Genomic DNA, 27,911 nt, shown 5'->3' with positions numbered 1-27,911 from the left:
AAATTTATTTCCTTTGAATAATTGAAGTTGAAGCGTTCTAAATGAAACTGATTGCAAAATTGCGTATGAGGCAAACCTTTGAAACGCATTAGGATATTAAACTCATGTGTACGCTGCTAATCGCAACGAAATTGAAATCATTAAGCATTAATTACACCGTCAAAAGTCGTTTAAATGACATGGTCACAGGAGACTTAGTCGCAATGCAGTAATATTAGTATATTAGATTAATAAGGCAAATAAAACTCCAGAAGACGATCTTGGTGTTGGTTCCTCTTCTTTTATAATATTTATCATATACGGTACTTATTCTAGCATGTACGAGATAAACACGTTTGCGTTTTAGTTCAAAAGAGGGCGCTGAGTTTTCTGCCTTTGGGAAATGCAAACGAGCTTTGAGATAAACGAAGAATTCCTGTTTAATTCAGTGTTATTTCGCTAAGGTAACGTATTACTGGATATATCAAGGGATGGACACCGTAATTATTATTGTCAGTAGCAATCGATAACTTGCAGATAATAGTTAGAGTGAAAATATGAGTTCCCTGGTCAACAGTGGCAATTAGAAACTTAATAGGGGTGTGCGTGTAAGTGAATATTTATCATCGATAAAATTGATTGAAAGAAGTGAGGACTATTACGGACAAAATTTGATGTTCATTAAGTTCCAAACTTATACACATGCATCTACTGGATCAACGATTTACCAGCAGGTATAGAAAATTTTTCGTATTAAAGTGTAATGAGGAATAAACGTTAAATTTCAGTTTATAAATCTGCCAGAAATGGGTATTTATATCCATCTCTTGGAGCTTCCGTAGCTCACTCGAAATTTCAACACCCATATCTATCAACTGTATCGTGGTTTAGATATACCAGGAATCATACTCCTTAAGGCAAAACAAACTCTTTTGGAACGAAGTCAGATTTACAGTATAAAGATGATGTTAAACATAACTCGGATGGATAAAAACAGTTACATATAGAACAGTAAAATTCTAACCCGCAGGCTGCTTGTAGCACAGTGAAGATTTTAACCACTCGGTTACCGAGGTTTTCTACCTATGCACAGAAACGCAAGTACTTTATCTAGGCCAGCGTTTCTCAAATGGTGCGTCACGACCCGAGACCGGGTCACGAAAGCTAAATGCTGGGTCGTCTAAAAAAACTCTCGAAAACCTAGATGTTTCGTTTTGGAGTTTTCTTTTTTTTCACGTAACTCTAAAATACAAGTAAATATAGTTTAATCGGGACTAATGAATAAATAATTTAATTAACAAAGACGAAAAACATCAAAGATATCTTCAACACAATACCACTGATGGATTTTTTGGCTGTCTTGCCGTCAGGAGTACCCAGTTTTAGCAGAAAAAGCGATAAAATTTCTAATGCCTTTTGTCACAACGTATAAGTGTGAAACAGGCTATTCAACACTGGTTTTTCTAAAAAATAAATATAGAAACCGATTGGAAGTCGAACCAGATTTAAGAATAAAGTTATCTTTTCCTCCAAAACCTGAAGTTTCTAGTTAACAAACAGCCTCACACTTCTCATTAATAAATTACTTGGCTTTAGTTTAATTTCTTTCTATTTTTGTAAGAGTAAATGCTTCTTTATTAAAATAATAATAAATGAAAACTCTAAATGAACATTCAAATCGGTTTTATTTTACCTATTGGCCATAAAAAGTTTAGTGGGTCACGAAGATGAAGTATTAAAATAACCGGGGCACGGAAAAAAAAGTTTGGGAAACCTTGATCTAGGCTAATGTTCGAGGAGTGATGATTTGGCCTTGAAATGCGGCTATTCGTTATGTTTCAGCTGAGTTAATGAGATCACACAGCCAACCGAGATACATAACTCGCCAGTGGCTTGTTGAGTCAAACTCTGGCTTTCCCAGACTACAACCTTCAACTGACAGAATGGTGCTAATGTGCTATAGGTCTTGTGATCTTAACCTTAACTTTAGTTTCACCCAAACTCTTATAAAAAAAAAATAGTCAAATACACTCAGCCCAACAATATCGGTAGGAATTAAACAGAAGGAATACATATTTGTTTATAATTATCTTATGCGCTATATAATGTCATCAAAAACTAGTTTAATCAATAGCTAGGCAAACTTTATTTTTAATTTATATGTTTATAAAAATGCGATAATAAATTAAACATAGCATTTGTGAAAATACTACTTTCAATTATATGTTAGTATCAAACTGAATAATCGCCATTTTGTATGACACTTCTAGGAATGAAAACAATTGTAATTATTTGAATTGCTTGAAGATATTTACTCTTTATCTGAACTATTCATTGTCTGTCTTATCTGAATAGAAAGTAAAGAAATACAAATAAAAAAAAAAGTGTAATCTTCTCCGATACTTAAGAAAAACCAGACGCCAGAGACAAGAAAAACAAAAGTCACAAAGGATGAATTCTCGAGGAATTCATATTCCTCGAGAAGATATGAATATTTATGGAAGTACGGGGTATTAAGTCGCATTTTGATATCATAACAAAACAGGAATGCATTTCCCATTGTCTGTTCTATTGAGGGTTACTATGTATCGATTCTTTTGGAGATGTTTACACGCGACATCACGGAAGCAATGCAAATACATCGCTTTCGTAATTCTCTGGTTCAATAGAAAGCTGCAAGTGAATCAAACTCGAATCAAAGAGCTTCTGGAACCGACCAACTCCAATATTAGAACACGAACGGAGTCGAATATTGGAGAGGAATCAAAACAGGAAGCTTTCGATCTGTAGAGATGACATTACGAGGCGCCGTCAAGACGCTAACCCAGAAAACAAAGACAACTTCCATTTACTAAGAGAGTGCATATGTGTGTGTGTGCGTGCGCGATGGGATGTTGTTGGTGACGGCTTAACGCCTGTGTCTCTTACTTTTGGTTTAAGGTTCAGTTTTTCGTAAAAATGATCTTACTCATAACCGCTCAGGTCATTAGAGCCATAGTGGGATACACCTTTTGCAGAAGAGATGGCCAGTTACCATGGAAACCGCATTAAAAGCACGCCGCACACATAATGCGCTTTGCCTCGCTTTTAAAGTAAGCAAACATTTAATCTACCCCCCCCATCCTCCCCCAAGCTTCGTTCATCTCGTGTCTTAAGTAAAGAAAGGCAGGGTTCGTTAATGGGAAAACACACTAGCTTACCTGAACTCTGTCTTCTGTTGATTTGACGAGTTTTTTTTTTTTTTCTCCCCCACTGGAGTTCAGTCTTAACATTTCTTTCTCTCTTAAGAATATTCCCATCTTTTATTTCTTTCTAACATTACCCAACCTTTAAATTTGTTATTTTTCTTTCTCCACCTTTCTATACATTCATTCATATTCGTATGTTACTTCTTACGTTTCGCAAAACAGGTAAACACTTATTAGATGCTATTTGTCCATGCATGCATATTCTTTTTTTTTTTTTTTTCATCCTCTGTGGGTGGGTAGTTTAATTAAAATTTGGCACTTAGGAACCTTATTAAAACTAAATTTGACAGTGTATCTCAGTTTTGTATCATTTGGGCGAAACGCGACACAAATTATTTATTATTTATTATTTGCAACTTATAAATTATTATAATCTAACAGTATTTTTAATTAAAAATTCCCCCAAAAGGTGCATTTGCCCATACAAAATAAACTACTCAGAATAAATCAAAATACGGCAAACTATTTCGTTTTATTTCTTCTTTCTTTAAATATCAATTAAAGCATTCTCTTTAACTCATTCATCCTTATTTTTTTTTTTCTTTTAGTGCGATTGATTCAGAACTCAATCTTCCAGCAGTAACTGTTTAAGTAACACGTGATTGTCAAATGTCAGGATACAAATAGTTCAACCAAACGTAATTCATTGCTTGGTCGTCGGACAGCATATCTGAAATAGGCTTACAATAAGGACAGTTGCTGTAAATCTAAAACAAGGTCACAAACGGAGACTCTTTATTATCAATATCCGGTCCTTTTGGTCTCTAATTATGTTCTAGATTCAACATTGCCATAGTTACATCATTGCCTCTGTATTCAGCGATGTATAGAATGCTGTACACTAATTGATTCTATATCTGGTGATCACGTACAGTTTCCTTAACCTCTTTCCCAGGAATAGGGCGATTCCTCTAAATTTGAGAGGCTTCATATTCATTCCTCAGAACATGTTTACTACAATGAGATTCCAATAACTGAAGATTGAAGAAAAAGTGGAGTTATTAATCACTTTAGTTACAATCTAGTATATAAATACTTTAGTTATAAGAATCATTTATTTTATATTTTAGAAATAATAATGTAAAGTATACCTGTATACAAATTATTCAGTTATTTAAAAAATTTTTAAACTATTTTGTTACAACATGTTACACACCTATTAATATTTTATATCCTAACCTTACATTTAAATTATGCCATGAATTTTATACGGTTTCCTATGATGCTAAAATTCTTTAAATAAACAGTTCAGCAGGATGCAATATTTATGCTGCATTTTGAGAATGTAACCGTTCTCGTAAACAATATATATATATATATATATATCCCCCCCCATATATATATTTCTTTTTTTTTAAAGTAGACTTATTTATTTCTGTGTATATTACAAAAGTCTGGAATCATACCGTAGTATATTATATTACGTTCTGACATAATCCATGCCGATTATTTTACTCTGACAACTAAATCTTACGATACATTTCAAAGCAAATACTAACCCTCTATTAGATGTTCATCTACGAACTTCCTATCATGCACAACCGAGTATATACGCACCATAAACCTTTCAAAAGGAAACATAAATAATTCCAATGGATAGATTTCCGCTCGTCCCTGCTTCCTCAATTGGTTAAATCATATGTTGCCATTTAGATCAGTCGATAACACAATTTATGAATGTAAAGTTAGAAAGGGATATATATATATATATATATATATATATATATATATATATATATATATATATATATATATATATATATATATATATATATATATATATATATATAAAGAAAAATAATATTACTCGACCTACAGAATTCGCGTTTCACCCCACCCCTTCTCCCATCAACTTATCGCAATATTTTGACTTATTTACGGGAGCACATAAACACTAAAATTTGTATGTTTCTAACTGATGCGTGCTTTCTCTATTGATGTTTATCATAGAAACAGAAACTTCTTGTGATATCCATAAAACGCCTTACTGAGTAATTGGAGGTTTAGATTTTAATAAATTTTCTAAAACAAAAATCACTTATTTTAAAATGAAATAATTGTTTAATAAAATATTATAACCTAAGCATTTATTTAGAGTTATTTCTTACTGAAAATAATGGTCATGCATTTTTACATAATTCAGAAACCCTACTTAAAAGCCCGATTACAATATTCATCTCTAATAGAAATTTCTCCTTATAATTCTTCCTTAGTTGTCGGAGAGTTGTTGAAGATCACCTTGTTGCTTATATGGAGGTCTAGCTGGGCTTGTGAAAAGTTTGTTTGGTCTCTAGAGCAGATTTCCCGAATTTTGTAAAAACTGAATTAAATAAAAAGTTAAAACAAAATCTCTCTTAATAAACCCATGGTACTAATGAAATGTAAATTTAAACCTTTTGTGAGCGGAAGTCATAAAAATATTTATTTATTGTTAATTAACGTTAATTTTAGCATATCATACTACACATGCTGTATAATTTATACTTATATCATCAAAGATCCATTACCTAAAGAATATCAAAGACCCATTACCTAAAGAATATCAAAGACCCATTACCTAAAGAATAAATCATTAATTAGCCATGTAAATATCTTATGGATGAAACTTATCATAAAGAAATATCGGTGTGGGAAGTCATTCACAATTTTTGTTATTGATTATTATTTTTAATTCAGAAAAGAATTAAAAATAATAATCTTTTTTTGTTATAAAAAATTGGACCAATTTTTCGTTATTTATCATTTGACCTGAATTCCTTGTGGAACATCATTCAAGTTGATTGATTTGCCCAGTCATCAAGTCTGCAGTAATTTCATTATATCTAAAAATAGTTCAAGCTAATATTAAGAAAAAAAGAAAAAAAACATTTACGAAAGATAAGAAAATTTTAATTTACCTTTAGCCATGGGAGACACCATTAGTAGGTTGACAAAAGCCCCTCCGTGTCCCTGTCCAAAAATGGTTACGTTGCGTGGATCACCCCCAAACTCCGCTATGTTTTCTTGAACCCAGTGCAGAGCTGCGACTTGATCCATTAGTCCATAGTTGCCTCTGGCGGAACCTTCAACCGCAGGAAGAAAACCTAAGATAGAAAGAAGATAATCAAGAAAAGCTATTTTTAATGATGTGATGGCGAGATAATGAGACTTTCTCATCTGTTGTGGCTTTTTTTTAGGGTAAATAAAACGAATGACGAAAAAGTAATAAGAATAAAAAAATGCAAATTGTTTTTTTTAGAAATAAAACCAAAATAAAAGTTACTCCCCGCAAACAATTTTTCAATTTATTATCAAGTAACCGATTGCCACACTTCTACGTACGGTGTAAATATCTGAATAAAATACTTTAACAGCCTAATTTAACAAATATAATTTTATTTCAAGAAATTGCTAAATTGAGAGAACTCGTGTGTGCTAACTCGAATTCCCTCTAGGATATTTTGAACATTTAAATTGGAGAGTTATAGGGTTTTCTTCCAATAAAACTAATAAACCCATTTAAACATGCCTGGCCAGAGATTATACACGTGTTTACTAGCTTCAGTTCCAATTGAGAATGCAAGGTTATCGATATATAATATATCCTTACTAAGTATACAGCTAAAAGGTTTTAATTTGTCATAATTAAGATACTATAATATAAAATATTATGGATGCAACAATATTTTATAGTAAATATCGAAAGAAACTTTAGTGTTGAAAAATTACCAGAGTTTATGAGAATATAACCTTATCATTGAATAATATATTCTAATTACAAAGTATACAGCTAAAAGGTTCTAATTTGGTATAATTAAGATATTAAAATATAAGATAGTTATGGGTGCAGTAATATTTTATAGTCAATATCGAAAAAAAACTTGAGTTTTCAAAAATTACCAGAGCGTTTATGAGAATATAACTTTCGTCATCGAAGTTAGTCTCAAGGGTTGTATTCTCGAAAACATTTTAGTAAATTTTTGAACTTTTCTTACGTTTCTTTCTATATTTATCTATAAAATATAGTTGAATTCATAATATTCTAAGATTATTAAGACATAAGAACACGTATTTCTTGAAGAAATTTAAATTAATTTAAACGCTGGCATTTACTGTAATCTCATTCCTTTTATTATTCGTAACTCGCGAACTTTCTTGCACAATTGAGTATTAGTTTTTTTTTGTTGTTGTTGTTTCGATTATTTTAAAGTTATTTCTCAGCAATTAAGGCCTTTTCTCATGATATACAATCAACTCCTTATACCTTTTTACTTTGTTATAATCATTATAAGAATGTCTACAGCCTAAAAATTTTCGACTACAGAAATAATGTAACAAAAAACTTATGCATAATTAACAGCAGCCAAAAGCGTATGATTGTTGCAACAATTATTCGTTTTGTATAATGTAGAGTTTCACAACAATAACAATAAACAGAGCCTGACAACAGAATATTTTTCATCCTTGTTTTTAATTAGCTGCGTTATTTTTAAAATATGTATTTTTATGAATTAGAAACCGAAAAGTTTAATTAATGTAGTTGAAAATAAGACTTCATTTTAAAAGTCGAAACAATTTTTGTATTCTAATATGAATGCCATAAAAAAGGGCTGCTTTTTTTAAAGAATAAAGGAATTCTACTTCGAAATAACATTTAATAAAATAAGACAGTCTGACTTAGCCAGGGGCATATAAAACTGAAGAATGGAAAATACTAAAACGTATAAATTCTTGTGGGTTGTTTTGGGACATGTTTATGTTTTATTTTTCGTAGACAAGGAATAGAGTGAAAGAGAGAAGAAAAGAACGAGTCGACCGATAATAGGAAAAAATCCGCTACAAGTAGAGGTAGGGTATGATAGGCCGGGCGGAGAGAGAGACCACACGTTCAGGATAAGAAAATAAATCTGTCAAAGAAAGGCGCCAGACGAAGAAAGTTGGAGAACAATCATTACAAAAGAAGAAAAAGGAAAAACATCTGAAGCAGTCGCTCGGTTCTAAGCAGATTGCAAAGTGCAGTTTGGTGCAAAAATCTTTCAAAGATTCAGCAGTGAAATGGGAAAAATCTTGATGAATAGAGTTAATATTCAAATTAAGATTTGGAACGTCAACACACGATAGGAATATTTAGATTAGTGAACTCCAAAGAATGCAAAGATTGGGACTTCATTAGTAACACCATCTAGCGGCAAAGAAAAGAAAGAAAAAAAGGGGACGGATTGGTAAAATATTATGCAAATTACATCTCCAAAGCCAAGTTGAATGTAAAGTGTCTTGATAGTTAGTTTTTTTTTTTTTTTTCGTTTTATTTTTAGTTTCAAGTTTGTTGTTGTTTATTATTCTGTGTACTTCTTATGTTAAGCCTTATCTGTTTGTACGCCTTCCTCCCATCTCTCGAAGTTTGCTGATTGTTTGCTTAAAACTTTTACGTTGGTTTAAAAGCGAAGAATTACTTCTGCGCATCAAGCAAGGTGACGCTTCCTCGCTAGATTCTGACAGCGGGTGTCACGTGTCACACTACCGTGATAAATTTGAGCTGAGTTCCTTTATCTGACTTTTTTTTTTATTTTAAGCCTTCTAATATTTGAAATATTCAACGTTTGGGTAACGCAGTGTAATTTAATTTATGCAGGGTTTTTCAAATGTACGTTTTTATCATAGGATAGATTACTTTTCACGTATGATGAGGATACAGGCTCTACCTATCTTCTTCTTCTCAGTGTAAATTAAATGAAGGATTTTTTTTTACCTCCATTTAAGTATCATGAGCAGTCCTTTAACTAGAACTACTAACTCACCTGTCTAGCAATGTAATACATTTACTGGCATGTAAATAGAAATGTGTCACTTTGAACTGAATAAACCGAAGTCAGCTAGCAGTTAGAGATAAGAATTTAATGCTTTTTTATTATTAATTAATAAAATTAGCAACAAGGTTCGTTGATAAATAAAACTGCAGATTTGATGAACATGTTTTTGTAATAACAGCCGAGACGTTTTTCGTTATTAATGTAATTGGTAAAGCATTAAAGATACACAGAAACAGAGACTGATATTGTGATAGCGGGGAATATTAATTACATTTCCACTAGGTTATCATCATTGCAATCAACAGTTTTTTTTTTTTTAGTTGGTGGATCCTAAAGCGATAAATGATAGTGACATAAACGTATGTAACAAGAGTACTGGGATTGAAATGAGAGAAGAGAGATTTAATATGGTAAAACTCTAAACAGAAATGTACTGAAAGAAGGAAACAAGACAGACAACTTGGGTAGAAAAAGAGAACTTCAAAATGAAAAGAAAGAAAAATAGCTCAACTTTATGCAGAAAATATATGCAATTGAATAAAATGATTATTGGAATAAATCCAGATATTTAAGCGATTAATATCGCTTCCCGATTAGATGCAAATATTGTGGATGGTAATTCGATGAAATTTTTGACTTAAGGAAATGATGCAGATCATGGAGAGTAAACTAATAGTCCATATTCTCACGGTGCGGGGGAAATAAGCATATTTAGCGTGGCAACGATATGAACTCCATGAATTACCATATTTCTACTGTCTGGCTAACTTATGTAATACTGCTTTTACGTAATACTACCGAAATGTATTTCAGGTAAGTTTTATGAGAAGGAAACAATTCAGTATCAAAAAGGCTCAAAGAAAAAAACAAGAAGTGAATTACACGATCACCATTGTGGCTAAATTGTGCGTAATATGTGGTTGCATATAATTACAAACTATATCTGAACACATTTACCTCTCAGCGCTCATAAATCTTACAAGATTTGAGGTCTGATAGAGAATGAAACTCTTTAACCTGTGATTTAAAAAAAAAACTGGGTTTGAATCGTATCGAAAATGTGGAATACGTTTTCAAAGGCTATTCAAATGAGGCTGAGGTGGTCAGTCGCAGACGGTGGTGAAAGTTTCTCTCTCAAATATTTTTTTTCTTATATATGTATATATGATATTAAGATATCCCCCAAATCTTTTGTCATTTCATTACTTGAGAACATAACTTATCTAGACAGAGACCGCTTCGATATCGTCCAATTGTAGTCGCTCATTCATGACAACTAGCAAGCACCTGTTTCTGCCTCATAATCTTTCTAACTCATCGTCAATTTTCCTCTAACCCCAATTCATTAATTATCTAACAGTCTTACCGAAAGGGCGTAGTAAAGGGGCGATCGGGAATGCACTACTAGGAAGAAAGTTACATTTTCTTTCATTTTTTATCCCATTAATCTATTTCCATTTGTTCACAAACGCTAATTAATGATATTTGTGTCGTGCTATTGAAAGGAATTGTCATTAATCTCATCTGCTGATGACAGATTGCGAACGGTAGACCAGTGGCAGATTGCCATTAATCCAAGACATAATGAATATCTAGTCTTTCACTTGACCGAACCTTATATTAGTTTTCAGACAATATTTCGGTGATTTTTTTTTGTCTTAAACAACATAACGTAAAAACGCACAGAAGAAAAAGACAAGCTTTTGTCAATAAATCAACAATAATACAGCATTATGTGACACTACAGGGAACCTACAATCTAAAATGCACAAAAAATTACCTTTAGTATATCGGTCAATGTTATACAGCAATTTTTAACCCAAACCTTGTCAGTTTAGCAACATTACATTCAATGTATTGTTGTAACTATTGAAGACAAGTAACAATAAACTTAATTGTTAAGCCTTTGTCAGAGCTAATTGTTACCTTTTACAATCAGCAATGACGTCATCTATTTATTTTAGTTGTTTTCACTAAACTAATCCTCTTTCAACTACTTTTGTTTAAGGCTGCTGTGCGTGTGAATTGTTAATGCGTGTTTTATCTTTTCAACTATCTTGATGAATTTCGAAGCGGAATTATCTGTTAAGTTACGAATTTGCGTAATTAAATTAAGTTAGTGGTCTTCCTTAAGGAAGTGCTGAATCTTTAATCTGACTGCATTTTCTTACAGGTTTCTAATTCGCTATTTGAGAACGAAGCAACCAATTGAAATGGCTGGAGACTTCCTGGGGAATCGAACTAAGGATTTTTTTTCATGTTCACTTAGCTTATTTTTCTTTCAAGATTGAACCGATAGAACTCCTTTAATTATTTTGAAATTTCATATAGGAACAATCCATCGTGTTTCTCCTCCCTTACATTAAGAAAAAATATCTTGTAACAGTATATAGTTGTATTAGACTCGTATTATTACATGCTGTAGAAATTAAAAACGTAGGCTATCGCAATATAACAATTAAAATGTAACAATCCAGTAACAATAAGAATAAAATGCGATTTTATTTCGATAAAACGTGGAATGATTCACGATTGTAGTTATTACGTAATAATTACTATATCCTAACAATTGATGCTACGTAACAATCACTATATCCTAACAATATAGCATAACTTAAATATTCGTAGTATAACGAAAATGATTTGATAATGTTTTCTATTATTATCTATTATTATTATTTTCTATTATAAAGAAGTTTGAATGAAATTGCATGCTAGAATTGTTCTACCGGTATTTGAAATACGCCTTGTTCCGGAATGGCTAGCTAGTATTCACTGTAGCAGCTGCTATCCGAAGATAGACCGAACATACTGGATGGAAAAGCAACTGTATAAATAATATATCTTCAGTGCTTGGAAGCTAGCAGTGCAAACCAGAGAAGAAAAAAAAAAAAGAGAAAAAATGAACGTCAGACCGTCGGACGATATGAATAATATAAGGGTAGAACTGGTAACATACAGAGGGCAAACAGCTAATATTAGACTCCTGAACTGAATTTGTTCAATATATATATATATATCCGAAAATGGATGGAATTTCACAAAGTTGAGTGACTTAAGGATACTCCTAGAGTATTAGAAGGAATGCAAACGGGAGTGTATTAAATAGCTATAAAGACATAAATCTACTTTCCGTTCGTTGAACTATTCATGTAAGTCAGTAGTGACTATTCGTAAAGAGCAACGTGGATAGCTAAGAGGCGAAAAAATAGCTTTCAATTCTTAACTAGTATGGATGCTGAACTTTACAGTTTACTGAATAATTACTGGGATGCTAGATCGAATTTTTATGTGAAAAGTGGCAATTCAAGACCAGTTTTAAATACTGTATAAAACAAGAAAAATATTCTCCCTCGCCCTCTTCGTTGTCTTACAAAATGATTTTTTTTTTAATTTATAAAGTTTCAAATTTTCATTTTTGAATAATGTTCTAGCTTATTAGTTTATTTTGCATTATAATTATTTTTAATATTGTAATATAATATTGTAATATCAGAATGTAAGAATGAAGCAAACAACAATAGGAATGAAATGAGAATAAAAATAATAATAATAAATAAATCGTTGAAAGATTCATGATTGCAATTGTTGCGTAATCATTACTATTATGTTTCATAGTTGATTAATTTGTTTTAAATCTCTGGATAATCCAATCTTGAGATTGCAGACTCACATAGAGATTATAAAAAACTACTAAAACGATGAACAGTGACAATTACAATGGACAAGTAAAGCCTAGCGAATTCTTCCATACCTTGTACAATAAAAGGAATAATCTTTATCAAAAATCACTATTATTATCTAAAATCCTATAATCTATGAAGATTTTCTTCCCTGCAATTAAATTCATACGGAACTTCGATCCTATCACTCAGTGCAATACTCGCCTTGCTATCTATCCTGATCGAAACATACCTTATATTTCCGAAACAGCACCAAAAGACTGACAAGAAAAATATACTTGAGTTTCTATCCTAATGTTTCCATGTCACGAAAAGTTTCCTTTCAGACTCATGACACCACTGCTACCATCTGACAGGTAAGGCTCAGCGGTATTTTTCTTGAAGGGACGGGAAAGCAGATCCATATATTCCGTCTCTTTATTCTACGCGCACTGTTTTCCAGTTAGAGTTTTTAGTATTTGTGCATCTTTGACTGGTAATAAATCTACACAAAAGATTTCCTTTAGTCCAAATCTGAAGAATTATAAATTGTACATTTTACTTATTTTGTTCTTCTAAATTCTTACAGAGAAGTAAGAAGAATTCAATTCGGTATATTTTCCATGTATGGATATTGGGGACAAAGATTTTATTCCTTTGCAAAACGACTTTTATAATTTTCAAATTCCATTTGAAACTTTTTTTTACTGCATTGCTTTTGACAACGGTAGCTTTACTGCTTCCCATTCAAGCGACGCCTTGTCCTTCAACACCTTTGTTACTGTAGATTGTTCCGTTCGTCACCATTAGAATTCAATAAGTATCACTCTGTGCCAAGTATAAACACTCCTTTTACGAGAACCAATTTCTGTATGCAAATCTCTCAATTGGCAACTCACGTTCAACTTTCTTTTATTTTCAGGTGCCATTCCTTCATTTTCAGAATGGGTGTGTGAGTGTTGTAAAGAAATTCTATCCTTTAGAATGAATTGAGAAAATTTTCTCTTTGGAAACTAAACAAATGGATAGAATCCCTTGTTTTTTTATTTTTTTTCTTCAAGAAATGTCATTGCTTATATAATCTTAGCTTACTTTGCATTTTCATGCAACAATTTTGTTACGTAATTAACTTTTCATTCAATCAGTCGTCGAACATATGGAAATTGGAATTTCATAATTCAAAAAAAAAAAAGAAAAAAAAAGTTGATAATCATTTTAATGTTTGACATTCTCAAAATATGAAATAGCATATTTATTTAGAGATTTCTGTGACATTACTGTTATATATTATTTGTAGGAAAAAATTGCGAAATTTAAATTTGTTTCTTTCATTACTTAAGTGGGAAAATCGAATTTATTTCAAATAATTTAACAGCTTAGAAATTTGACCAAAAAATAATTTATTGGTTATAAATTTACTGAAATGAACTAAACATTCTTCCCTTTACTAGAAGAATAAGCAAGTAGGAATATCTTTCCCTTTAATATGTGTTGCTATAGTAACGCACAACAATTATAGCCAGTGGCGCCATCAGTGTGAATAATAAACCAAATATCATTGTACGTACTGCTGTGATCCATATAGCGATTTTACTTTCATAGACGTGATTAATAATTAACAAAATCTTTTAACATTACAGAAAGAAAATTAAGGGTTTACCCTTAATTGTATTATGTTTGCTTAAGCCGGAGAAACACAGGAAAAGTCACATTTAGTTGAAAAGCTAGATTATTATTGGAAGGACCGTGGGTTGTTGTAGTACACTATTTACATTTTTGTTCAAAGATTTTTAATTTCAAATAAACAACCACTATATCAACAAATTTCTTTTCCGAAAGTATATTATGCAAATAAACCAGAATAATTAACGAATAGAAATATAATCAGCTTACGATGGATTATTTTGAATTAATTTTGACACTAGGAAAATTGAAAGACTCTTGGATCTAGTTGCATCTCAATTTGAATTTTAAATCGAATCTACCAACCAAAAAAGTAATTTCCTGAGTTTATAATTTTAAATTTTCTTTTTTTTGAGAAAAAAAAAGTATTCGAGAAAGGTATGCAAAATAAAGCTAAGAATAACTGGTACAGTGTGCCTAGGATCGTTGATTACCTGATGGAGAAGAGGAATGGTGACTTCAGAAATGATCAATGCTGGCCACCACTTTACTAAGATTAAAAACGGCAACCTTCATTTACCATTAGCCTAACGGAGGTCACAGCGAAAGGGTAATCTCATCTTTACAAACTCCATATGGGGAATTATGTCTTCGTAGTTCACTAAGAGAAATACCGTACTTTACCATACTTTTGTCATTAACGGTAATGAAATCACGTGGTCTACTTGAAGACTGAAGGTCAACTTAACTCAAGCCAAGGTCACTTCGGTAAAGATACTCTTATTTTTTTTTTCCTTGGTGTTTCAAGAGAAAGCACAATTATTTGTGCTTTTAGAGAAGCGTCAGGATCCATTATGTTGTTCGCCCAATTACTTCTCATTGCGCCTTCTTAGAACAAAAGCATCATGTACAGACGCAACTTGCTTCGATTAACCTACTCAACTATTGAGACTTGCACTTTCATTATGCTAATACATAACTGAAAAGACGTTTGGGATAATAAATAAATAATATAATAAAGGTTAGATCTCATCACGTGATTTTCTATTATGTTGTTGCCCTTAGTCCTTATAAGGACTGCTTAAAGGGGCAAAGCAAGAATGCTTTTCATCTTCCCCGTTATCTGTAGAGGACAGTGTAAGAATAAGGTATTATTGAGCTATAATATATATATATATATATATATATATATATATATAAAGGTTTAATGACTGTTACCGAGAGATAAAAAGATGACAAGATATATTTAAAAAAGATACTACTAGTTTCGTTACATGAACATCCTCAGGTATCACAATCAAAGAAGTATATAAAAAATTACAGAGACTTAAAATTGTACTAACAGAACAAGTATAAAAAGACAGTAGCGTGTTTGAAAAAAATGCAAGTATGAGTTCCAAACAAACGAATACTACGCGCAGTCGCGAGTGCGCCAGTACTGAACAGAAGCAACGTGTGCTTCAGAGAGATTGTAACCCAGGCTGTTCTTGATATGAGAGGAATCTAGAGAAATTTCCCTAGATTCAACAATCTTTCTTTCGAGTTCATCGTAGCACACATGGATGTTAGAAGTTTGAGTCCAGTTTACAATGTGCTGGCGGCCTTCGTCTGAGTTAGCTGAAAAGAGAACGTGGCTAGAGAGAGCGCTGGCTCTAGTCCTGTTATAGGAGATATCTCTACGGTGCTCATCCAAACGTAGAAGGATGGATTTAGCAGTCTGTCCATAGTATGGCTTTCCGCAATCACACAAAATCTTGTACACTCCTGGAAACTGAGTAGGAAGACGTTTCTGTTTATATTTGCTAAGTAATGAACGACGTTTTGAGATGAAGGCTCTTCCTTCCCCAAGAGCCTTCATCGCCTTGCCTTACATCAGCTCTCTTTCACCAAAACTGGCCAAGATTCTCAAGAAATTCAACTTCAAAACGTGCTTCACTACGCTTCCAAAACTTCTCAAAACATAGGATAGCAATACAACACCCGTCATAGAATTCCTTATATATTTTAATTACATTAGATACTATAAGGTGTTTGAGATCACAGAATTGTTTTTCGATTTTTTTATTTTTTTTTTATTAAAATATTATTGAAATTTACGATATATGTTAGAAATATTTAAATATTCCTTTTTTTATACATATAGTACAGTGAATAAGGTCTAATCTTCCATTTGTGAACAATGCGCTAGTAGATATATAATTCGGTTGACTAATTAATAGTAGATAAGACTTTTTGTAAAATAACAAAAATATAATTTTATTTACTATACAACCACTGTGTGAGAGTTCAGTTGTTCCTCCGTATGCATATAGTTTTTGTATAACTTGCATTTTTCATAAATAATTAAAAATTATTCTATTTCTTTTAGTCTCCATATTTTGGAGCTGAGTTCTACAAAACTGCACCATACACTAAAAGCCCAGGATTCTGTTTCCTGTCAATATTTAAATATACAACCAAACCAAATTAAATTGGTGCTAAAGTTGAAATTAAAATTTTAGGATTTCCGGTCATAATAAGAGACACGTTAACAGTATGATGAATATACAGTAAATTATATATACTGTATATTAAGTTTCGTTTGGAGCAAAAGATATTATAAAACCCCTGCTCCTAAGTTATTCCTTGCCACACTTGTGCCATTTTGGTGTACTTATATCTCAGATCGCCCAAGTTTTTTTTTTCTTACAAAAACTCTATGTTTGAATGAAATAAAACATAAAAATAACTCTTAAGGGATTAATAATAATTTCACAGCAGATCACAATGGACTCTTATTTAACTTTTAGGCCAGACTTGCTTAATTAACAAGTTAACTATTAAGAAGAGATGTCTAAAGATTGTCATCCTCATTCGGAAAAAGCTTAAAATTAATAACTACGAGTAGAGTATATTTATTTTTTTATTATTCAAGCAGCCATTCAGAAATGTGGTGCAAATGCAAACCGAAACCATTAAAATCATTGGACTTTTTTTTTTGATAATGGACTCATATGCATTTCTTTCTTCTAGAGAACAATCATATTAGGTGAAATGTTTTGATGATTTCCATGGATTATTTTTACTATTTCTAGAAAATGTTCAATATTTCTATATTTGTTTCCAATGTTTCAAAAAAAAAAAAAACAAACACGTAATTTTGATATATTCTCACATTGAGTCTTTAATCAACTTAATGCACCTGGCTTTCCATACCTCTGCTGCATCCCCTCTAGGGAGGGGGGGGCAAGTATTTTATATCTGTAGAACTATGTTCACAGAGACGGTTTGCCTGTTCTGAGGGACGAAAAACTTTTGCCGCCGTATGAGATCAGCTAACTCACCATTTGATTGAACGGGATTCGAACCCAGATGTTTTCAAACAAGGGGATCATCTCTCTACTAACTGAGGCTTAATTGGATTAATACTTTAGTTTACAAATTCTAGTACAGATTCCAAAATTCATAAAACACGCGCTAGCTTATGGTAATGCATATTATCGTAAGGAGGAGAGAGAATCGATCCATATGAAGGCTTATTCATAAACGTACATTTATACCAACGAGATAATTAATAGGACGTCTTTTAAATAACTCATGGACATATTTTTTAAAAGCCAACGTTAGTAATGCAACTGTGAAGGTTTAAAGGAGAATGAATAATCATTAGGTAATAAACCAATAGAGCAAAAAATAGAAATCGAATAAAAGATAAGACATGATAGCTGCTGATGACAGATCTAAGAGTGACTTCCTAAGGGTGCACTCAGTGAGAGTAAGCGGGGGGTGAAAGAAAATCGAGCAGGTCATTTGGAAAGCTCCATTTCCCTTAGTATTCTGATAACAGTTGATGACAATAATGAAAATTATTCTTCAGTGGGCCATGTCTCTGTTCTCTATAAGTGCAATTATAGCTTGGAAACTTAGCAGGAATAGAGCGACCTCATCGAAGATCGAATCTACTGCATAAAATTTAGTGTTCTCAACTATCGCTTTATTAAAATCGAAAGATAAGAAAGGAAACAAGAACTGAGGGGGTTCGGTAAGTTGCTTATTGAAAAAATAGTTGTCGATTTTAGAATGGATGCACGTTCGAAGAGCTACCAATCACCCTTTCTGCTTAATAGTTCAAATAAGAAAGGGCTACTCTCTTTTCAGATGAGGTCGCTCTTTAAACGCATGAACTGGTGTCACCATGACTACTATCTTCTAGGTCATTAATTAAAAATTATGAATGGAAAAACGCTTATACGATGAATGATGGGATAAACGTTTTGCCCACGTTTGGTTGATGGGCTTATTCATGAATAAGGTGCGTAACTTATATAAAGTTTAAAATTAGATGAAAATGCTCCGACAGAATTAAAGATGGACATTCATATTACAGTCAATGTTCTCATCATTCTGCCTTATGCGGTTTACTTTGCCCATACTACTTTCCTCTTAAAGCAATCATTATATAGTGTCATTGCATTATTCGTTTATTTTTATTAATTTCGATTTTTATATTAAAAATGAACGTTGACATCAATTATGCGAATTAGATATTGTGATTGTTTTTCGAAATCACGTAGATTTTAGTTTGTTTAGTTCGAAAAATAACAAATTTAGCCAAACCGCCGGAAAAAGTATTATTGTATAATCTACCAACTATCCCTTAATGCACTACATGCTAAAATAGCTATAAAATAATGATAAAATAGACAAATAGTTTGGCTCCTTTCTCCAACCGAATGGCCGGTTCCTACAGTGAATCTCAGTCAATGTTTTTACTCTTCCCAAAGGGTGCAATAATACAATTTAGTTCTGGACAGTCCAACTTTTGCAATCAGTATCGTCTGAGCCCTTCTAGTACGATAGTTTCACATTCAACTCGTTTCAACAGAACCAGTACAGCGTAAGCATTAAAAGTGTCCAGAATAAAAAATGTAGTGCACACTTTTCATGGCATCCCCTCTTTCAAATCAGGTAATTGATTCCAATAACATTGCACAACAGCAATTACGTTTGAGATGAAACGACACATTCTAATAATTAATGCTCACAATAGCCTAAGACATCTAATCTACTGAATAACATGCATCTTGATTCGCATTCCATACCACAGCTTTCTACAATCTAGTGTCCAGTCCCAGTGAGATAGACACCAGGCGATTGGAATCCTGATCATTGTTAGGTGATGTGTAACTTCTATTCAGCAGTTACTTCCAACAAAACCAACAGTATAAAATATAATCTGTTATGTTCCGACACATCCTGTTGCACCACAAATGTCCAAACCATTTGAAAGTAGCAGCGGGGAATGATGATTAGTATTCAATTTCTAAAACTGGACCACAGGCGTTTAGTATGCATTCCACAATCCTTGTACTTTGACTGATACTTGGTATTCGGGATTAGAAGAGTGTGCTATTTCTGTAATTTTTGCAACACAATGTGTATATGTGCACATGCGCGTATATGTAACTACCGGATGGCTCAAAAGCAATCGGACAGTTACCACAACAACAGACACTACAATTTTATTATTAACTGATTTTATAACTAATCTCTGTTATTTTTTTTTGAGGGGGGTCGAAATATTATATTCGGCACATATGGTCTGCTAATATTTTTTTCTACTTCACAGTGGATTCTCTGACTGCACTATTACTTCTGTGCCAACTTGTATATGCAGATTAAGTGAAAGATCTGTGGGTATAAATTAACGAAAATAAAGCAGTCGTGTCTATTATATAGGATACTGCTTGAAAAGAAGTCAACGGTATCCATATGGGCAAGGTTCGTCGTGCCATGTAACGAGTCACTTGTTTGCAGCCGGTGTAATTGGAGGAAAATGATGCTCCCAAGTCTGCAACAAATCTGCAACTGTGTCTGGGTGAAATGCTGCGAGAAGGGAACTGACGAAGTTTGAAATAGGCGTTGCTATAGAATGCCTATATTGTTGTAGGCCTATATGTTTGGCAAACTGTTGGCAAATTGGACCGTCACAGGTCAACAATCAGTGATGCCATACTGAGATGGAAGCACAGGGAGTCAAGTGCAACCACAGTGGACAACCAGAACACTCACTGAACGTGACCGTAGGGTACTACGAAGGATAATAAATAAGATCCGTCAATCGACTGGAACACAAATCTGCACAAAAATACTCAGAACCGAAGCTCACAACACGGATTTCTATGTTAGGACCGCAATATGCAAGCCACATTACCCGAACCAATCTGCAGTGTCGTCTTCAGTGATGCAAATAACGTGTACAGTGGGACGTGAAACCTTGGAAAGTTGTGTCATGGAGCGACGAGTCACGCTATATCCTCTACCGAGCAGATGGATGGGTGCGGCAAATGCTCAGCGAGCTTCTCTTACCAGGGTGCGTAACCCTAACTATGAAAATCAGAGGTGGTGGTGGTGTGATGGTATGGTCCGTTTTTCCTGGTTTGGCCTCGGACCTCTGTTTGTGGTGTCATGAACATTGAACTCCGAGATGGATCTGAACATTTTGGACAATTCAATGCTTTCTACTTTGTTGCGATTCTACGGAACAGATCATTGTCCCTTTCAGGAGGGCAGTGCACCGTGTCATAAGGCTGATGCTGTAACTGCGTCGTTTGTAGACAAGAATGTCCCTTCACTTGACTGGTCTCCACAGAGCCCTGATCTCAACCCTGAACATCTGTGGGATGAACTGGAGCGTCGGGTGAGATTAATGGACGTCCGCCCCACAACAGTCCAGGATCTGATTATATACCTACAGGAAGAATGGTCAAAAATTCACAATGACCGCTATCGTGAGCGTGTGGAAAGTCTGTCCCGTAGGATTGCTGCAGCCATCGCAGCTAAAGGCGATCTCACATCTTATTAAGGTGGGCACCACGACCGTTTGCTCCTCACACTATAGTTTCTGTTGACTTCTTTCCAAGCAATTTATAATAGATTAGATTGATAGGATAATTATAAATCATTTAATGAGATTTAGAAATGTGCTTTCTATGTATTAATTAATATAACTTGTCTGATAAGATTTCTTTATCGACTTTAGAAAAGACTTTGTTCTCCATAAGAAACAAACAGAACTATTTTAGCCGTTTTTTTACACGTTTGGCAGCCTATCTCCTCGCTTAGTAATCAATATAGCTAGTTCAGGTTTATCGATGAGTTGTAAGATCCCGGAGTGAAATAACGGCAGACAATTGCAGCCATCTTGTTACCTTAACATTGTTGTTAGAAATAGTGTTTTTGTTTCGATTTTCGGGATTAAACACAGATTTATTTTTACCAGAAAACCAATGTGTCTGTGCCAGAGATTGATAAACCTGGAAAACGGCTTTAGAAATGCCTACATCAAATCAAACCTCAAGTTGGAGACAAGAATTGAATTTACAATGGTTGTTCTAGTATTATGGAACAAGTTACGTCTACAAAATGTTATGCCAGACTGTATATATTAATGCAGTTCTATATCTATAGGATAATTATAAATTGTCTGATGAGATTTAGAAATAAATCTTTTATTAGTATTTAATATGAAGTCGAAGACTTCTGTTAATATTACTTTATTAATTAATAAATATTATTTCTAATAGGTATATTTACGACACTGGTGAACTGACTAACCTGCTCTACAACCTAAAGGACAATCACATGACTGTTGTTCTGTGGATATCTTTACCACTAACCATTGCATGGAATGGGGTAATACTGCAGCATTGCCATATGTTGTTGTTGTATTTGGTACTTGGGAGGATTATAGAAAGGTGCACAAGACAGTTTTAGTATAGATTATGTGCAAATATTTCGATCTGAAACTTACAAATCACATTCACTATAAGTAAAAATTCAAAAGGTAGAAAAATAACAACGGTTTATATGAAGTGGATAAAGAAAAAAAAACGTTATTTACAATTACGAATGCCAAGATAACCATAATTCATATTCAAGTCGAATAATCTGGTAGCACTTCTGCTCTTTATATCTGTTTTGAATAGGCCTTCAAATTTTAATTGGCATCGATGAAAGAGACTGTGGCACGTCTCCACCGTGTGCTCAGCCAGACGAGATTTAGCGGATTTCTTATAATGTTTCTGAAGTCTCAACAGAATGACCGTTTCTTTCACTACAGCGTGAGATACGGCAATCACAAATAACTTGGCAAAAACCTAGTAGCGAAATTGGTGACTGTTTATACTTGATGGAAATTAACATGGAGCCGAGTTTATTGATAGGACAGAATGTAAATAAAGTAAGATAGGCAAAAGATTATATTTTCTTAAGGATTCTTGATATTAGTTCTGAGATTCTAGTAATTTAGGAGATGAGGATTCTACGTACTATTAGGGATGGGCTTCTACATATCTGTGATATGCTGGATCTTCTTTGGACTGAAGTTATCCTGATGCATGATATTTTTGATTGCGCCTAGTTCCTGTTAGTAGTTACGAGGGTTGGAGCAGATGGTGCATGCTGTTTTAAGTATAGTTTTGACAATAGCAATGTTTTGACACTAGTGATGAACAGAACCTGTCGTATCAGGTTCTACACATGTATTTTTTAAATACACCTGTTCTAAAGTAATAAAAAGGCACGGGAGATGGACTGAGTCCTTGAATTTTTATCCCGTCATCTGAATGAAGAAAATCTGTGTGGATGGGTGTTATTGAGCTAAAAGCTCTAATCATGGCTGACCTCAGTTAAAACTTCATTGGCTACAGCATTTACACCTGTTCAAGTTCTTATAAGGACTGGCTTAAAGGAGCGAAGCAAGAATGCTTTTCATCTTCCCCGTTATATGTAGAGGACAGTGCAGGGATAAGGTGTTATTGAGCTATTATTAAAGCTCTGATCATGGCAGGAGGATAAGAGCAATAGCCGAGCCTCAGTTAGAACTTTATTGGCTACAGCATTGCTATCCATTACCCTCCAAGGGTATTGGATTGCATGAATCAATCACCGACTGTTTAAGTAAAGGTGAACTCAAAAAAATTCGGACGATCTCTAGGCCACTCCATAGTAGGCGAAAGACCGTCCAAATCTCAGCGTTGGTTCCACTCAGTGACGGACTTCCCCACCACCGAGTAGAACCGCTCAAATTCCGAAGAAATCATTCGCCGACAAAGTCCCTCAGCGGGCCGTGCCGGAGAACACTTTTCCCGGAGACTCAAATCGCTCCCTTAAGGCAAAAACCCTAAGAGAGCGAACTCAAAACTCTCGAATCTCAGCGCCCCTGGGGGATAACAGCAACAGCCGAATCTCAGTTAAACTTCATTGGTACAGCATTGCCATCCATTACCCTCCAAGGGTATTGGATTGAATGAATGAATCACCGCATCTCACGGTCGATCGATCCTCTCACACCTGTTTTATCCTTATAAGGACTGGCTTAAAGGGGCGAAGCAAGAATGCTTTTCATCTTCCCTGCTATCTGTAGAGGACAGTGTAAGGATAAGGTGTTATTGAGCAATTGAAGCTCTGATCATTGCAGGAGGGTAACAGCAATAGTCGTGCCTCAGTTAGAACCTCATTGGCTACAGCATTGCCATCCATTACCCTCCAAGGGTATTGGATTGAATGAATCAATCACCGCATCTCACGGTCGATTGATTCTCATTCCTCCTTTCCACACCTGTTTTAATACAACGATATTAATTCATATTTTAAAATCATATTAATAAATAAAAGGTGTATTGATAAAATCTTATTACATAATTTAAAATTCTAACAGTTTATAAAAAACTTAATTTGTTTTATTTACTATATAACACGTATTACTATTCTATATGAAATTACTATAATGTCTTGATTTTTTTTCACTTTTACGCCAACTCCATTTCTTTGTTATCCATGCATTATTCTGACAAAATTTACATGCTTCTATAAAATATACATTTGTTTTCAAAACTAAATTATTAATTTTTATAAATTTTTCAGTTATGAAGAAATAATTAAATACGATCCAACTAATGAAACCATTAATAATCTGTTACTGAATAGAAATGTCTCCAGACCAAAATCCAACGTTCCCCCTCCTCCCGAAGTAGGCGCCCAGTCAAGGTATCCAACGGTTATGTCTAATCACCGAACTCTGTCTAGAGTTTGCATCTGAGAGATGTCATGCCATTAAAAACGGATTTTTTTCCTTCTTTTCGGATGTACAATATCTCATTTCCAGCTATTCTGCGTGTACGGTAGGTGGAAGGATTAGGTGGAAAAGTAGTGGCAGGAAACAACAGTGTTCTCGTATTTTGAGATGTTTTATCTATAGACAATAGTATGACTGCTATAAACTACTTATCCATTGTGGATGATCAGATACATCCTTTCATAGTGAGTGTGTTCCAGCAGCAAAAACGCATATCTGTGCCGTATGGTATTCTCCGAACACGGCAGTGACTTTCAGGTGATACCTTGGCTTCTCAGTTCGTTAAATCCCCCCAAAAAAGCAACTCTAGGATGAATACGCGGATCGAGAGATCTGGCATTTGAATCCTACACACGGAACACTCGCCGATTTCTGGGAAGCAATTTTGATTGTGTGACCGCCCCCCCCCCCTCACACGGCAGCTATTCTGGCAGAGAAGAAGCTTACGAACTATTACGTTTTGAATGGACAATGCGTTTCAGCACATACAATACAAATTGGTTTATCTAAAATATTTCTTTTAAAGAGCTAAATTTAATTTTCAAATAAAATGGGATCCTCAGTTCTTATTAAACAAGCATCCCCCTTGAGAGACCTTAAAAACAAACACACAAAAAATATTCATGGTTTGAATGATATAGCAGCCAGCGAAGAACTTCCGTAGCTCTTTGGTTGGAAAGATCGCGGGTTCAACCATCTAGGACGTAAAAAAATCTTTATATATCAATTTTTCAAATATCAATTTTTTTATCAATTTTTCAAATGAAGGTGATTAGTCGGACTAATATGAGGGCGGTAGTGCTTTCCCCTCACCGAAACTCGAGTTTCTCATCTACAAAGCCAAGCACACGCAATTAATAGAAAAAGTATCCTACCAATTTCCCTTATCTGATTTTAATTTCGTTTCTAACATTGATCTTTGCAGCTTTATTATTTTCTATGTTGAAAAACGAGTTATTAACTCCAAGCGTCTCCATAAATCTAAAGAATTTATTCCACCTCTAAAGGCCAAGAATGAGTAGTAACTTTAGTATAAGCGATATCTCATTTCACACTCAGTTTGCTATAGTTTTGTAATAAAGAACTTCTATAAACTCATCTGTTTTGGTGTTGACTCTTCCGCTGTCACTGACTGTGAGATCCACAATAGACAGGATTAGATTAGAGCTAAAGTGTAATAGTGCAGTTGTCAATAAGCGACACACAGTCACCAGTCATGGATTGTCAGAGTGTGGCTTCATCTTTCTTCTGCAACTCTGAGCTCTGGCCGGTAACGCCTACATCCATTTTCTATACTATAAACGCACGAATATCTCTTACAAAATTGGAGAGATTTTTCTTTTACTGTTCAGCAACACAACTTCAAAGCATTTGCGGCTAGGATTAATCTTTTGATGTTTTTCCCGTTTTATCATTTTTAAATCCTTACTTATTATTAGCAGAACGGTTTACTTGAATCGTATCCACTTTAGAATTTCCAAACGTCTCATTAAACTGATTAACCTAAGGTGGAATATGTATGTAAATCGTTTACTGAATGAGGAGAAGACTAATGACTAACTACAGATTGTGATTAAAAAGTTAATTGTACCCTTTTTGAAGTGAAGAGGTAATTGGAGAAGACTGGAGTCAGATAACTGAATTACGCTTTCGCATAATTATTGGAAAAGCTTTAATGTAAGGAGTAACAAAATAAAAGTTCAGTCCTCGTTATAATTCTATGCTCATTATCTAAAGGATTACATTTCGTAATTTTCTTAGAAATTCTTGAATTTGGAATTAAGTTTATACTTCCGAATTTTTTGTCTGAGATCAAGCATGCAACAGCAATCACTTTGTTAACACCGCAATTTTATTGCATCTGTTGTAGCTTTTAAAACATTACGAGCTTGGCTTTATCAAAACACGAATATCAACAATGGATTGTGTGCAAAGATGACGTCTCAGCTTCTGCTAAATGATTGCCAACAATAGCTTAATTGTTTGTTGTTGGGTGTCAATTCTCCTTGTTATAAATAATTAAATCTTTCAAAAATGTGTGTCACACTATAAACTGCACCAGTATAAAGCATTCTCACTATTTTTCACCGCCATTTCTCATATATAAATATAATAATCAAATCTTACGTACTGTATATATTCAATCTAAATTTAATACTCTTTTAGATGCTAAATTAAATGTTTGTATTAAATGTTTAAAATTACACCACTATTCAAAAGAAAAAGCAAATGTTTGGTGCCGTAGACAATAACCTATGCTCAAATACACAAATCTTGCTTCTGCTTCCAAAGTTTTTTCATTTAAGTCTTTAAAATTGCGTCTCCCACTCATTATTATTATTATTCTTAATATGGTTTATATTTTTCATTGTTCAACCTCGAGACCATTATTGCCATAGAAACAATAACTTAATCCAATTATACTCTAGATGAGTTTATCAGTCTTAGACAGCTATGAGTTTGACATCGCTACCTCGCTTATCAGAGGCCTGAATCGGTTTGTATTTCGATCCAAGTTTCTGGTTTATTTGACTAAGATCATTCAAGTTACGAATGTAGGATTTTCAAGCTTTCTTGGGTAGGATTATTATTATTTTAATGGTAATTGTATTTCACAAGACATAAACTGGATCTATAACACATTGACGCCTCTCGCATCATATAAGCAACAATTAGTAATAATCAGGAGAACCATATTTCTAAAATAGTATGCACTTAGTTTAAGATATAATATCGAGGTTATGGAAGAAGAATCTTCTATTCATGTGGCTATAAATATAAATAATACATGCGTTAATTTCTACAGCAAAAATTAATGTGGTAGATTTTATTGAATTTCTCAGAATTCAAATAATGGCACATACATTTAAATGATACATTACATAACGGGCAAAAACACTGATGATGATGCAGTATATTTAATTAAATTATTGATTTAATTTAAACAGAGAAAAACAGGTAAATGTAAACAAGCCTTTTCTAATTTATAAAAAAAGAAAATGTGTTTCTTTCTTGCTTAAAAACCTGTCTCATAGAATTGAAAAAGGAATACCTTTATATGCTTTCCTGGTAAAGATATTTTCCATGTTAATGTTTTTGACATGGAAAATAAAATAACAGAGTAAATAAAATAACAACAACAAAAAGCAAGGTAAAATAAACTATCCCTCAACTTCACTTAGTGATAACACTGGCGAAAAGTTAACTGTAACTGCCCTGAAAAAGAAATGCATTTGTATTCAATATTTTATTATTTTCTAATTTATATGCATACAGTTAATTAAATGAACCCTCTCTTTTATTTCATAAATAGCTCGCTGGCTTTCTGAGTTCTGTACTATTTACAAATACCGCAATGTAGCTATTGCTCTGAACAAATCGCATTGCGGATGCCCTTTGAACTCAACGCATTTCGCACGTCGTACTGTAGACTCATACATGATGACTTAATTGTCAAACAATGCATGCTGAATACAAGCATGTTTTCTTGGAA

General features: G+C 33.6%; 1 protein-coding gene across 1 annotated transcript in view; it reads right to left on the bottom strand.

Moving 5' to 3' along the window:
* Positions 1–27,911, bottom strand: part of LOC150104203 (neuroligin-4, X-linked-like) — a 219,504-nt gene that overhangs the window by 19,122 nt on the left and 172,471 nt on the right. The window contains exon 3 of the mRNA XM_090396829.1: positions 6,125–6,310. Within this exon, the coding sequence (XP_090252955.1) occupies positions 6,125–6,310 (186 nt within the window). The remainder of the gene's footprint in view (positions 1–6,124; positions 6,311–27,911) is intronic.

This window comes from Typopeltis vanoorti, chromosome 8 (assembly GCF_054136105.1).
Source record: "Typopeltis vanoorti isolate ZY-2024b chromosome 8, IOZ_Tvanoo_1.0, whole genome shotgun sequence".
Classification (NCBI taxonomy): domain Eukaryota; kingdom Metazoa; phylum Arthropoda; class Arachnida; order Uropygi; family Thelyphonidae; genus Typopeltis; species Typopeltis vanoorti.
This window is presented reverse-complemented; position numbering and strand designations above follow the sequence as displayed.